Source organism: Myodes glareolus, chromosome 18 (assembly GCF_982192425.1).
Source record: "Myodes glareolus chromosome 18, mMyoGla1.1, whole genome shotgun sequence".
NCBI lineage: Eukaryota > Metazoa > Chordata > Mammalia > Rodentia > Cricetidae > Myodes > Myodes glareolus.
In genome coordinates this window covers 71,660,875-71,676,071 of record NC_142043.1, presented here as the reverse complement: position 1 = coordinate 71,676,071, position 15,197 = coordinate 71,660,875, and the positions used below count along the sequence as shown (strand labels likewise).

General features: G+C 44.0%; 1 protein-coding gene across 1 annotated transcript; it reads right to left on the bottom strand.

The window, feature by feature from the left end:
- Window positions 1-236: 236 nt before the first annotated feature.
- Window positions 237-15,170, bottom strand: LOC148119269 (E3 ubiquitin-protein ligase TRIM31-like). Its single transcript, XM_087898671.1, has 8 exons — window positions 14,760-15,170; window positions 14,243-14,338; window positions 12,225-12,455; window positions 10,215-10,237; window positions 9,210-9,325; window positions 7,975-8,049; window positions 7,486-7,527; window positions 237-2,353 (listed from the first exon to the last, which is right to left on the bottom strand). Exons 1-8 carry the CDS (start codon window positions 15,168-15,170, stop codon window positions 1,836-1,838), a joined length of 1,512 nt encoding a protein of 503 aa, XP_087754797.1. The 3' UTR covers window positions 237-1,835.
- Between the last annotated feature and the right edge of the window lie 27 nt (window positions 15,171-15,197).

The window sequence follows — 15,197 nt, the reverse complement described above, 5'->3', positions numbered from 1 at the left end:
GCACATATATGAAGTTGGTAAGGAGATCAGAGCAGGAATCAAATGGGGCTAGAACTCAGAGGGCTTCATGGCCCTGTGTGGGGTCAACTTCAAGAATGAGAGTGAATTCTGAACCTGGGTCTACCTTAGAATTCTACTTCACTGCAGCAGGAAGGAGTGTGATGAGGTCCTCAGGAGAAGCAAATCCCCTAGCCACACAATTTCCCTGTATCAGAAAAGGAATCAGGAAACAGAAATTCTTTTTGTTGTTGTTTTTATTATTTATTTTTAAAAAACCTGTCTTTTTTATTTTACATGCCAAATTCTATTCCCACTACCTTCCTTCCTTTTGCTTCCTCGACCTTTCCTCCACAATCCCCCTTCCACTCCCCAGAGGAATTAAATCTTTCCACCAGGAGTGAACAAAGTCTAGCACATTGCTTTGAGGCAGATCCATGACCCTGCCTATAATATCTAGGCTGAGAAAGGTATCCCACCAGAAAGAATGAGTTCCAAAAAGCCAGAAAAAGCAGTACAGAAAAATCCTGGTACCACTGCCAATGACCCCACAGTCTGCCCCACTCATACAACTGTCACCCACATTCAGAGGGTCTAGTTTGATTCTATACTGGTTCCCTCACTGTCAAATCAGATTGGAAGGCTTCCATTAGCTCAGGTAAACTGTTTCAGGGGTTATCCCCATCATGGTCTTGACCTCTTTGATCATATTCTCACTCTTCTCTCTCTTTGACTGGACTTTGAGAGCTCAGCCCAATGTTCCACTGTGGTTCACTGCATATGCTTCCATCTGTTGTTGGATGAAGGATCTATGGTGACATTTAAGACAGTCATCAATCTGACTTCAGGGTTAAGCCACATCAGGCACCCTCTCCACTATTGCTTAGTGGAGATCAACCTTGTGGATTTATGATAATTTCTCTAGTACTAGGTTTCTTGATAGCCCCACAATGGGTCCCTCAATCAAGATATTTCTTTCCTTGTTCTCTCTCTGTGTCCTTTACCCCATCTTGACCATCCTAAGGAAACAAAAATTCTTTTTTATTGATTTTTATTGAGCTTTACAATTTTCTCTCTCCCTTCCCTCCCTATTCTCTCCCCTTCAACCTTTTCCAAGGTCCCCATGCTCCCAATTTACTCAGAAGATCTTTCCATTTTCTACTTCCCATGTAGATTAGATCCATGTATGTCTCTCTTAGTGTCCTCATTGTTGTCTAGGTTCTCTGGGATTATGGTTTGTAGGCTGGTTTTCTTTGCTTTATGTTTAAAAACCACTTATGAGTGAGTACATGTCTCAAGCAGGAAGTGGCCAGATATTTTCCAATGGGCTGTTGATGAAGTGTGGCCACTTTTAATCCCGTCCTTATATGAAGGGCAGTGATGAAAAGCCTTGTGGTTAGTATTTGGAGAGTCCACTGTCTTCTTTCCTCACGGAAAGAAGTATGTGTATGGTGTATAGGGTATGTGGTGTGTGTAGTATTTGTAATGTGTGTAAGGTGTGTGGGTTGTGTAGAGTGTATAGTGTGTGTTGGGTGTGTAGGGTATATGAGGTATGTATGGTGTATAGGGATGTGAGGTATGTAGGGTGTGTAGGATTTGTGGTGTGAATAGAGTGTGTAGGGTGTGTAGGGTATGTATGGTGTGTAGATTGTATGGGGTGTGTAGTCTGTGTAGGGGTGTAGAGTGTGTGGGGTGTGTAGTGTGTGCAGTGTGTCTAGGGTGTGTGAGGTGTGTATAGGATGCCCAAGTAGGGCCAAAGTTCATTCCTGTCACTTGCATCTCATTCAATCATGAGGGATAAGTGGGGAAGAGACTGAGGGACACACAGGGGAGCAGCCCTAGAGGCTCAGGGTGATAGAGCTGCGGGGCTTTAGGAGCCCAAAATAGGGGAAGATCTGTCTGTCAAAAGAAGTTTGAAAGGTGTAGATGTGTTTGTTAGTGATGGCATCATAGAAGACCACATCTCCACGGTCATAATCCACGTAGATACCCACTTTTCTAAGACAGTTTAGAAGATTCTCCTGGATACTGCAATTGGTGATTGGCTGACATCCAGAGGATGAGATCCGCAATGCCCACAAGCAGCATGGCTCAGAGTTCTGAATCTGGGACCCCTGAGGCAACTCGGTGACCACACCCACTATGCAAACACCGTCAGTGGGTCCCTGTATTTTCACCTCCCACAACCCACGGCCTGAGGAGAGGCCTGGGGACCCCCTCACACAGTGGCAAGGATAGAATTCTCGAGGTTTTGCCTGCGTATTTGGCGCTTCGACGACATACAAGCTTGCTTTCTTTTTATCCTCAGAAAAGGTGAGGTTTGGGTCAGCTAAGTCTGAGTTCAGGGTCACAGGTACTGTGGAAAGATAAAGAAGAGTGAAGGTAGATAGCTTCAGGTCAAGTCCTCCAGCACCCTGCTTTTGAGCTTCTCATGATGTAGCTAGAGGGAGAATTTCTCCTTCAAAATTCAGTCCATGTCCTCATAGAAGACTCCTGCCTATTTCCTTTGGTTTCCAAGCAGGGCTGAAATTTTCTCTGTAGCTAAGGACAATATTGAACCTTTCATCTTTCAAACTTCACCTCCATAGTGCTGGAATTATAGATGTGGAATACCATGTCCATGCTCCCTTCACCCCTCTCTCCAGTACCTCTTCCCACTCTCCATCCCCAGGTTTCAAACTTATCCCCTAATTTTGTGAGCTTCTGTTCTGTGGGTGCAGAGGGAAGATAAATGGTGTGGGACAATACTGTATTCTTCAATTATGTTTTAAATAAACACTGATTGGCCAGTAGCCAGGCAGGAAATATAGGCTGTACAACCAGACAGGAAGTAGAGGCGAGACAATGAGAAAAGGAGTATTCTGGGAAGAAGGAAGCTCTTTCTGCAGTCCTGCCCAGACCCAGGAGAAGGAAGATGTGACTTGCCCCACTGAAAAAGGTACCAAGTTATCTGGATAACATATACAAGAATAATGAGTTAATATAAGTTAAAAGAGTTATTAAGAAGCCTGAGCTAATGGGCCAATCAGTTTATAACTAATATAACTTGTGTGTGATTCTTTGGAATTTACCGGCCATGAGAACTGGGCAGGACAGAAACTCCAACAAGCAGGCCTTACTGTTACAAATGATGCTCACATGGACAACTGCATCCACATAAAACCTGGGAGAACTTGGGAAGTAATTCTAGACAGAAAAGAATAGAGTAGAGCATGGCTTCTTGGTAGCAGCAATTTCTTGGATCTGCTCTGCTTGCTACAGGCAAGTGCTCTCATTTAAGAGAAGCTTCCTGACTCAGCTTTAGCTGTAAAACCTCGCAGCTCTTTTAATAGGTCCTGTCAAGAAACACTTAAATAGTGTTGATGAAAAGCTGACAGCATGCTTTTTGGTTTTCAGTGATAGCAGATAAAAAGCTGCACCATTTTAAAATGCCTGCTTTCTGGGCCATCCTGACAGGGCAAACTCTGACTTTTTTAGGCAGGGGGTCGAACTACATAGCATTTGAGTGTTGTTTGTGGACACACTGTTGCAGCTTGCTTGCTGGCAAGGACCTGGAAACCCCATAGAGTTGTGGCAATAAACTTGACACTTGGAGGTACCTCTGCCATGAGGCTGGATTTTCAGAAAGCTAAAGAATGGGCTGGATCCAGCTGTCAAAGCCACGGCTTTAATTCTAGCCATATTGCTTAGCAGCCAAAGCAATGGCTTTAACCTTAACCATATTGCTTAGCAAATTAAAGACTCATGTGGTCAGAAAAAGAGAGATGTACAGTAAAAGAAAGATTCAAAGTTGAAGAAAATCTCTAAATGATTTATAGTGTGTTAAAAATATATACAGGCTTGGAAAAAAGTTAAAGTCCTTAAAATAAAAAAAGAAAGAAAGAGAGTAGTTGGGTGTGGTGCTACACACCTTTAATCCCAACACTTGAGAGACAGAGGTAGACTGACTTCTGTGAGTTCAAAGCATGGTGACACACACCTTTAATCTCAAACCTTGGGAGGCAGTGGCAGACAGACCTCTGTGAATTCAAGGTGTGGTAGTGCACACCCTTAATCCCAGTACTGGGGAGGCAGAGACAGGCAAATCTCTGTGAGTTCAAGGACAGCCTGGTCTACAGAGGGAGTTCCAAGACAAAGATACACAGAAACTTTGTCTCAAAAAGTAAAAGAAAAAATAAAGAAATAGAGGTTAAAATAAAGCCACGTAAAGATGAAAAGTACACAGAGAATATTTATACTGTATGTTATTATGCTTTCTTTGAATTATTTGAATGCTGAAGAAGGAGCAACAAACAGCTGCTAAAAGATACTTGTTTATAAATGCTGCTAAATTATTATAAGATCGGTATTTTGAAAATACCTTGACTTCAAAATTGAAGTCAATAGGTATGTTACTTTGGAGAAGACGGTTTGCTTTTGTTTTCACAGGAAAATGATAGGCTGTGGATTCATTGTGAGTTAAGAAAAATCAGGTTTGATCAAGGAAGACCACCTGAGAAATCTTTGGTAGGAACAGCGACCTGGATGTCTGAGTTCTACATCCAGAACAGATTCAAGATTGCTGCCTGAGATAATTAGGACTCACAGGATACTCCAGTAAGGACTTGATCATAATTGAAAATTTTCTGTAAGTCCCCATAAGATTATCAGCACCCCCCAATCAATAGGAAGTAGCCTGGAAAACTATGCCCACATTCCCCAAAATTGGACTATGAATGTTCTTGTTTTCTTAAAAAAAATGGGGAGTGGGAAATGGTGCAGGACAATTCTGTATTCTGTTAATTATGTTTTAAATAAACACTGATTGGCCAGTAGCCAGGCAGGAAGTATAGTCGGAACAACCAGATAGGAAGTAGAGGTGGGGCAATGAGAACAGGAATATTCTGGGAAGAAGATTTCTGCAATCCTGCCCAGAGACAGGAGACGGAATATGAGACCTGCCATGCTGAAAAAGGTACTGAGCCATGTGACTAACATATACAAGAATAATTGGTTGATATAAGTTAAAAGAGTTAATAAGAAGTCTGACCTAATGGGTCAATCAGTTTATAGCTAATGTAATGTAATATAATAAAATTATTTGTGATTCTTTGAGATTTACCAGCTGTGAGAACTGAGCAGGAGAGAAACTCAAACAAGCAGGCCCTCATGTTACATAATCTTGAACTTCTCATCTTTCAAACTTCACCTCCCTTGTGCTGGAATTATAGATGTGGAATACCACGCCCATGCTCCGTCCCCACTCTTCAACCCCAGGCCTCAAACTTATCTCCCAATTTTATGAGGTTCTATTCTTTGCATGTGCGGAAAGCTACCCCAATCCACGTGGTATTAGAATAATTTCAGAAAAAGGCCTTGAACCAAGGTCGTAACACGCTGGACAATTTGGATCTTCTAACAAAGAAAATATGTCTTCTCCATTTCCACATTTCCTGGTTTTCATTTGGCAAACAGTTGGGGCTGCTATGAGAGGTCAAGTTCAGCCTTATTTTCTAAACCTGGGGTCACCACTAGCCTGACTTTCTAAAACTGAGTACTCAGCTGATAAGGCCTCTGCCCCCAAGCCTGACACCTGATTTCAATCCATATACCTGATTTCAACCCAGAAACCCACATAGTGGGAGACTGACTTTCCCAAGTCATCCTTTGACTCCCACACATAGGCACATGTGTGCATATGTGAGTGCACATTAGAGAATGTAGTCCCTCAAACACAGGGGGACTGGGAAAAGTGGATATTCAGAGACCCTTAATCTGCCCCCACCCTCGTATTATGGGCTCAGACTTTGAATGGCAGTTTATCAAAGCTGTAGGGTCTTTATCTGTCCTATTCAAAGGCTAGAGCATCAGTGGTCCCGGCTCTGCTAAGGTTTAGACAGTGGGAACATTTTAGCCCCTCATTTGGTATTTCATCTCAGTCTTTGCTACAATGATAGTTCACCTCTGCTGTGTGTGGGGTTGTGGAGATGGTGGGTGTGGAAGTGTGTATTAGAGCAAGTGGTCAGGGTCACTGGGGTAAGCTAGGGGCATGACCCAAGCAGATCTTACCCATTTCTGACCCCCAGACTTGGCTAAGTTGTATTACTGGGGGCAGGAGGATTGGGACGAAAGCCATAGAGGAAGACAGTGGTAGGAACTTCTAAGGTTTACCAGGGGGCATCAGAGTCAAAGCAATTGGAGAAGAGCAGCACTGGGTGAGAATAACCACCATGGGGGCTTGTCTTCTGTTTTGTTGGAGGTGCTCATTGCTAGGCAGGGTTATTCATACACTTCTAATTCCAGCATTTGGGAAGCTGAGACAGGAGAACTACCATGAGTTCAAAGGCAGTCTGGGCTACATGAGATTCTGTCTCAAAAGCAAACAAACAAAGGACCTGGGAGGTGCCTTGGCTGTGCAGGCATGAGGACATGAGTCGTGATCCCCAGCATCTAAGGATAAAAACTGGGCACACCTGTAACCCTGGTGCTGAGTAGCAAGGATGACTGGATGGGCATGGGCCTCAGTAGTAAGGCAGCCCACACTATCTAGTGAGCTTGAGGTTCAGTGAGAGATCTTCTCCATGAAACTAAAGAGTGTGAAAGAAGACTCCTAAGTCTAGCCTCCATGAGTACACATGCAAACACATACACAAACATACACACACCACACACATATGCACACACACGCATAAACACACCACACAGACACCAAGCCACATACACACTATATACCACACTCAACACAAACACGCACATACACACATACACACACATCACACACACATGTACACACATGCACACCACACACACACCACAAACATACACGCACACACACCACACACACATGCATACACATACACATGTGTGCACACTCAAACACACCAGTTAGAGGAAGAGAAAAAATGAATTAATAAAAGACAGGTGAGATGGCTTGGCAGGTACAGAGACAGATGCTTGCTGCCTAAGCCCAAAACTCACATGAAAAACTCAGGCAAGGAGAGAACCGTCTTCACAAAATAGTCCTCTCACTTCCGTTGTGCACAAGTATGAACACGCAACAATAACCAAGGAAAGAAGTATTTTTAAATGGAAAAACCAAAGTTGGTGGGAGAGTGAGAAGGAAAGGGGAACATGCAGGGATGTGCAGCCCATAACTCTGCAGCCCTCAGTGTGCACAGAGCCCTGCTCACAGCCAACTCCTTCTCCAGGAACAAGAAGTAAGGGGCCCAGTTTTGTTGCAGAGCAGTGCTGAAGGGGCTGTTGTTCCACAAAGGAGGCCTCAAAGTGGAAAGGGATGAAATAGGGCTGAGCATTAGGTCCTGCTGAGCTCCAGAGGCAGCAGGAGAGACAAAGACCAAGCAGCAGGGTACACCTGCACATTAGGGGTCCCATTTGGGGGCTAGGTTTCTGCTGCATCAGAGCCGTGAATGAACAGAACACTTTGACCTGCACACCTAGAGGTCATTTGCTTCCCAACAGAAAGACCCGTGTGCCAAGAGGGAATCCTACCTGAGGTAGGCAAATCTGAGTTATTCCTCTGTAACAGGTGCCCTAAGATTTAAGAGAGAAAACAAATTTTAGGTTAATAACAAGTGGTAGTAAATTAAAAGTCACTTTGGGGATGAGCAGCTGATCCTGGCTTTTATCCTGACTACCCTTAAAGCTGAACCAATCAGATGCCATCATTACAGGTATTGTCTCTGTGGGTCTCAACTTCTCAGCTTTGCTGGGCTAACCAGGCCTGTTAGGTCAGCTCCAGCTACAGACTGAGCTACCTCCACCTGAACCTTGTGCAATGCAGAAATAAATCAATAAATTTCCATTAATTATGAACATTTTTAATTAGTGGGGGGGTCACTAATATTCCCTAAATGTAAAATAATAAAACAATTCTATAAGTGTTCACACACACACTGGACCTTCCATCCTCAATATCCCATTGAAGAGAGATTTTGTATTCTTTATTTTCCCCAAACAGCAGTGTATGCACACACTTACAGTTCTCCTGGTTCTTTTTATCCAGGCTGTTCAGGAATGTGCTTTTATCTTCCTTCCCTTCAGTCTTCAGTTTGTCTGTGAGGACAGAGGGAAGGAGATGTGGAGTCCACAGAGGTTAAGCAACAACAAGGAACACACAGAGAGGCACTGGTTGCTGATGTGGGAAGAGGTGGTACTGGGATTTCTCTCAGTGGACCAAAAAAAATAGCAAACAGGGAGAGCTGCCCTAGGATCTCCCTGAAGTGGCTCTCCAGTAAAGTTCAGTCCAGAACAGAAGTATTAGGAGCCACAAGCATAAGTCACTGAACTTGGAATTTTCTAGATGCTATTCTGAAAACCTAAAGGACCAGGGCATGCTGACACTCAGGGAACAGACACAGGAGAATTACAACTTTTAGACAATGAAAGGAAAGAAAAACAGAGCTGGAAAGAGGCCTCAGTTGTTAAAAGCACCAGGGAACCCAGTCCAGTTCTCAGCATCCACTGAAACTCCAGTCCAGGGCATCTGGCACCGTCTTCTGACCTCCATGGACACCAGGCATATACACAGTACATGCACACAAAAAAACCATACACATAAAAAAATAAAACCTTTTAAAAAAATAAATGAATACCATGAATTAAATAATAAGTTTTGTTTAGCTCAGAGTGTTAAAACATACTGCCATTTCGCATGTACATTAAAGGTTGAGTGTTACCTGGGCACAGTGCTGGGTTTTGGAGACCCAGCTACTCAGAAGATCACTGTGGTCTTCCATAAGAGACTTCCCTGGACAATATTTCTGTTCTCTTTTGTTTTCATTGCTATATTTTATGCTCTATTTCAACCTAAAGTCTTTCAGAGCGAATGTGTGTTCTTTATTTACACTATGTGTGATTGCTGTGTTTTGGTGCCCAGGGGTACATGTGATAAGCAACAACCAAATTGGGAACATACTTCTAGTCCCATGTTCACCACATAGTAAACAAGGAAACTTTTTGAGCTAAGAGGTGCTTTGACTCTGGGGATGTAGCTCAGATTGCAGAGTGCTTGTCAAGCAAGCACAAAGTCCTCAGCACTAAACCTGATACAGCACAGCATGAGGAATTTCTGCATAATGGTTCTTTGACGGTACTCAGCATTCAGTCTGGGTTCTGAAAGACTCTGGGGCTGCACCAGAGACATCAGGGAGTATCTGGGGTGATGGAAAGAATTCTGAGGCAGGTAAGCACAGGAAGTGGCAGGCACATCTTACCTGTAAATTGTTTCAGGGTTTCTATGATGGAGTCGTGTCTTGCTTTTGCTTCACTGATTTTTTTCTCCAGGTTCATAGGAACTGGAGTTGGGTTGTGAAACTGAAATTCTGTACTCCTGTTAAGATATGTTGATCTGAATGTTAAGTTCTACAGTAGAGTGTGGGCAGGAAGGACCTGGGAGATGGTTCTATGGGTGGAGGCAGGGTTTTAAATGCAGTCTAGAGCCAGGGAGCTGATTGTCAGGGGCTGTTGACAGAGGTTTCTGTTTTGCCTGGTTCTGCAGCCTTTTAGTACCAATGAAACACACAGAGGTCTATATTAACCATAAACCTGTTGGACTAATATCTCAGGCTTTTTCTTAACTCTTATAACTTACATTGACCCATAATTCTTGTCTGTGTTAGCCACATGGCGTGGTATCTTTCATCAGCGAGGCATTCTCATCTTCTTCCTCTGCGTCTGGGTGATGACTACAGAGTGCACCATTCATCTTCCAGAATTCTGTTCTTGTTGCCCTGCCTATACTTCCTGCCTGGCTGCCCCAACTATACATCATGACTGGCTACTGGCTAATCAGCATTTTATTAAACTAGTACAACTGATAAAACTTTGCAGGATATAAGACCACTGTCCCACAGCAAAGAGGACAGGACAGGAATGCAGGACTGAATGAGATCAGACCCAAGAAAATATGGAAATAAAGATGGGAGATCAATCAGAAAAGAGAGAAGGGACAGGGAGTAGGGGAGTAGGAAACCCAGGGTTTACCCACTTGACCAAAAGGAATATGCGAGGGGAGTGCAGCTGCCCTAAAGCTGGGTGTTGGTGAAAAGAGCTGTGCCCAGCAGACCACATGCTACTGTGGCCAGCTTGGTCTTCCCCACCTGCAGCCTAAAGAGTTTATAGCCGAGTTATTGAAGGATGTGAACATATTCGGATAAATGTTTAATGTTGTATGTATGAGTGAACCAGAAAGCACAGTGCACTTGGGATGCCCATCATACCTGCCCAAGACGTCATTGATGCCCTGGAAGAGAAAGAGAAAACAATGTCAGAGCTTGCCTGAGTCACAGGTACCAAAAAGGGGTTCAACTCAGCTGGAGGCAGAGCGAGAACATCCCAGTTTTCCACTCTTACTTTCCTCTCTCTGTCTTTCTGTCTCTGCTGTCCCTGTCTGTCTGTCTGTCTCTGCCTGCTCTTTTTCTTTCCACCCAATTCATTCTGGACTGCTCCTTCCAAAACTACTGACTTAATTGGGATAGTGTTTAAACCTCAGGAGAAACAGAGTGAGGAGAGAAGAAAGAGTGACATTTGGGAGATGGGTGTTGCCTCCGATAAAGAACTAGAGAACCCAGATTGGCAGTGTTAGGTCCATCGTTCTTTAATGAAAAAACAAAATGAAACCAGGTGTGTTAGTCCTGGCACTTGGGTGTGCTATTATTCCTCCCTATTGGTTTTGTTTGTTTGTTTGTTTGTTTTTATCTGAGAAAGTTTACTGTATCTCAGGCTAGCCCGAATTCTCCTTGTAGCCAAGAACAGTCCTGAACTACCAATTCTTCTGTGTCTGACTCTTGAGCGCTGAGAGGACAGGAATGCACGAACACATCAGTCCCCTCACCAGTTAATTTTTAAAATGATTTATTATTTTAAATCTAAGACAGTACTCTTAACCAATGAGTCATCTCTCCAGCCCTACTATTATTATTTTTAAATTGTGTATATATGTGTGTCTGTGTGTGGGCATGTAAATGAGAATGCAGGTCAGAGTGATCAGATCTGCTGGATCTGGAGTTTCAGAAGGAGGTCAGAGGGAAACCTGTGGGAATTGGCCCTGTACTTCCACCATGTGGGTCTTGGGATTGGTGGCAGGAGCCTTTGTACAATGAGTCTGAGAGATGCTGTTATGTAACATATGTGCCCACATTACAATTCTACACTGTGAGCTGGATGTAGTGGCACATGAAAGGGGATGGGGATATCAGTAATTCAGTGTTACCCTTGGTCACATGACCTTTGTCCTAACACTGCCAGGCTGCCTGGGCTGCATGAGATCCAGCTGCAAAGAACAAGATCAAAAAGCTCTAGATGTTTTGTGGCTCTCTTTTTCTTTTTCTCCCTTCTTTCCTTTCGTGTGTGTGTGTGTGTGTGTGTGTGTGTGTGTGTGTGTCCAGGCTGGCCTTGTACTCTATTAGTCCAGGGAAGCCTCCTACCTAAGGAGTGCTAGAATTACAGAGGTGAGACACCACACCCAGCTGTTTGAGATAGTGTCTTGATCTTTGTTCCTGTTAGCCTTGGACTAGCAACAATCCTCCTGCCTCAGTGTCCTGAGTTATGGGAGAAGCTTTGGCTAGGTCAGTGGTTCTCAACCTTCCTAATGCTGCTGACCGTTAACACAGCTCCTCACATTGTGGTGACCTCCAACCATAAAGTTGTTTCAGTTGCTACATCATAATGGTAAATTTGCTACTCTTATGAATTGGAATGTAAGTATCTGATATTTTCTGGTGGTCTTCGGTGGCCCCTGTGAAAGGGTCGGCGGATCCCCCAGAGGGATCAAGACTCACAGGTGGAGAGCTACTCTGTTAGGGGAAGCAGGGCGGCAGTTGGTGGACTAGTTCAGGAAGGCAATAAAAAGTAATAAAGAAACCACACCTCATATAAGAGGGTTATTAGGAGAAAGGGCATGGTGAGCGCTGGGCCTTGGATTGGAATGGCATTAGAGAGGAACGGTATATTATGTCAGAAACATTACAAATGGAGCCTTTTGGGGAGCAACAGGCATTGCTTTAAAACCTGACAGGATCCTCAGGCAAATCCCCAGAGAAAGAAAAGTATCTTTCATTTCCTTTCAGTGAGTGATAGGAGTTTCTCCAAATTTCATTTTAGGTTACAAAGGACATGGAGTAGTCAGATACTACCATGGTATAAAACAGATTTTTAAGTATCTTAGAGAGAGAGAGAGAGAGAGAGAGAGAGAGAGAGAGAGAGAGAGAGAGAGTTCCCAATGCACTGACCTCCAGTAGCTCCATGGATGGCACTTGTAGCCTATTTTTCAGGGCCCTTGTGAGCTCTCTGAGGGTGGTCAGCTGTCCCTCTGTGTCAGTGACATACTCTTCTATCTGCTTGACTCCCTCCTGCTCCAGCCAGCTCAGCCTGGACAGGAGGAATCTCTCTTCCTCTTCCAGTCTCTGGCGCACATTCTTAAATTCCTCAAGGACCTTTAGTTTCTCTAGATGTACCTGGGCCTGAGGATAAGGGAAGGGATGCAGAGATGAAGAAGGAATGGAGAGAATCCTCCAAGCTTCCTTTAAGCCCATCATTCACTTTTTAAATCAATCAACCATCAACCAATCAATCAATTAACTAATTACAGGCAAAGTCTCCCTATATAATTCTGCTTAGCCAGGAATTCATTTAGAGCAACAGGTTAGTCTTGTATTCATAGAGATCAATCTGTCTCTGCCTCCTAAGTGCTGGAATCAAGGGCATGCACCATCTGACAAAATTCACTCTTTAGGAGTATGAAAGGATTATTCTGAGACTGGTATAGAACAGCTTGCTGGAGTTTACCTGTAGGAAGGGGTAAGGGGAAAGGACACCAAAGCACTTCTTGTGTTCCACAATTTAGGCTCAATGACTTTTTTTTTTCTTTTCCTTTTTCTTTTTCTTTCTTTTTTTTCTTTTTTTTCTTCTTCTTTTTTTTTAACCTTCAAGGACATCAGCCAGATGCACAACTAAGAAATCTTAGCACTGGGAGTGCAGACATGAGATTTAAGAATCCAATGCCAGGCTTCATTCAAGGCCAGCCTGGACTACTTGAACCACTCTCTCAACAAACAAATGTCACCGCCATAGAAAACCTGGAATGAGGTTGTAATTCAGTTGAGAGAGTGCGTGCTTAGCATGTGTGTAGTCCTGGATTCCATTCTCAGCACTGCATAGTCAGGGAATGCTGTTATAGCCCTGCAATTCCAGTACTGGGGGAAGACAAAAGGGCCAGAAGATTAAGACTATCCTTTTCTGTATAACAATTTCTAGTTTGTGCTACATAAGATACTGTGTCTAGGAGCTGGAGATATGGCTCAGTAAGGGACTTTGTTGCTCTTGCAAAGGACTCAAATTCAAATCCCAGAACACACATGGTTGCTCACAACCATCCTGACTCCAGTTCCAGGGATCCAGTGCCCTCTTCTGATCTCCATGAGTACCAGACATGCACCTGGTGTACATACATACATACATGGAGGCAAGGCATTCATTCACATAAAATTAAATCTAAAAACAAGTCAATAAAACATTCTTAAAAGTCAGTGGGGAAGAACATAAATGAATGAAAGGGAGAGAGAGAGACAGAGACAGAGAGAGAGAGGGAGAGAGAGAGAGAGAGAGAACTCTCCTCAGTTTGACTGCCATCACACTGAATTTCCCAGGGATGGATCTGGAGAGATGATGCAAGGGTTAAGAATGCTTACTGCTCTTCCAGAGGACCTGAATTCAGTTCCCAGCACCTATGAAGAGCAGCTCATGAATATCTGTATTTCCAGTTCTTCTGGGTTCTGCTAGGATTTGTACACACATGACTTTCACTCACATGGACACATACACATAGATAAAGGTAATGCAAACAACCTTTAAAAGAGTAAACAAAATCAAAATCAGGTGGAGACATTTGGTGGTGTCATAGTCTCTTGTCTTTTCTTACTGTGTGATCAGTCTCTAGTGAAAAAGGGCTTGTGTGAGCCAGTGTGTGTGTATGTGTGTGTGTGTGTGTGTGTGTGTGTGTGTGTGTGTGTGTGTGTGCTCCTTACAAAGCCTGCTGTGGATGGAGGAGCAGAAGCCCTCCTGGTTCACTGGAGCAGCACCCAGGCTGGTAGGTCAGTCCAGCTCAGGAGCATGGCTCAGACACCATGCTCTGCCCCTCGCCATCTTGTCAGCAGGACTTTGTCCCAGCCTGGTGTATAAGGAGTGCTCAGACATTTCCTCAACAGAGATGCTCAACTTTTCAGAAGTATTTGGAGTGAATATTTCTTACCCTGAACACCTGGATTGCTCCTTCACCTTCCTTCTTCTCTTTAATTATTTCCTTGTCCTTTCGTCCCAAGATCTGGATCTCTGTCTCAATCTGCACCTGTGGGGAGAGGATGCTTCAGTCAGGTTCTGATTCTAGGGAGGCAGGGAAGATATCCCAGGGTATTGATGTCATTATTAGCAGCCCCTTTTCTTTCTCAAGGATCAAACCTATTTTCTCCTTGTATTATGTGATCGAGTGTCAAAGTCAAGTCCTCAGACTTGGTGGCAAGTGCTTTTAGTCTATAAATTATCTCCCCTTCCCCCAAAGTACTATTCTGATTGTTCTTCTTGCCTTGTTTACAGATTGGTATTTCCCAGAACCTGGCCCTTGGAGCTCACTGGCCCCAGCGGCAAACTGCTAACTCAAGTGTTAAGAGTGCAGCAGTCGGTGCCAACCAGATGGAAAAGACAGCAGCTCCCGGGTCTCCAGGGAGTTCTATTCTGCTGAGCTGGGAACAGAGAAGGAAGCAGGTGCCTACCTTGTAGTTCTGGGCAGTGTCATCTATCGAGGTAACTTCGTGGGTTTTGTGGTCCTGGGAGTCACGACACACCACGCAGAGAAACTCTCCATCCTTCTCACAGAAGTAATGGTACTTTTTCTCGTGCTTCTGACATCTTGGCTCTTCTTCTGTTTGTTCTTCAGCAGGATCCGTAGCCTGGATTTTCTCTGCAATACTAGCCAACAGCTTATTGGGCCTGAATGCATTCTTATCCACAGGGTGTTTGCAGAGGGGACATTGGGGGTTTTCATTAGTTTCCACAACCTCATTGATGCATTGCAGGCAGAAGTTGTGCCCACAGTCAATGGTGACAGGATTCTGTAGAATATCCATGCAGATGGGGCAGATCACATCCTCCCGTAGTTTGCTGACCTGCGTTAGGCTTGCCATGATGGAGCAGCAAGGCTAATTTGATAT

Excerpts from the sequence above, each read along its gene's own strand:
- LOC148119269 (XM_087898671.1), bottom strand. The coding sequence starts at position 15,170 with ATGGCAAGCCTAACGCAGGTCAGCAAACTACGGGAGGATGTGATCTGC. Across the intron at positions 14,339-14,759 it reads ACACTGCCCAGAACTACAAG|GTGCAGATTGAGACAGAGAT; the intron begins GTAGGCACCTGC and ends CTCTCCCCACAG. Across the intron at positions 7,528-7,974 it reads TAAAAAGAACCAGGAGAACT|GGCACCTGTTACAGAGGAAT; the intron begins GTAAGTGTGTGC and ends CTTAAATCTTAG.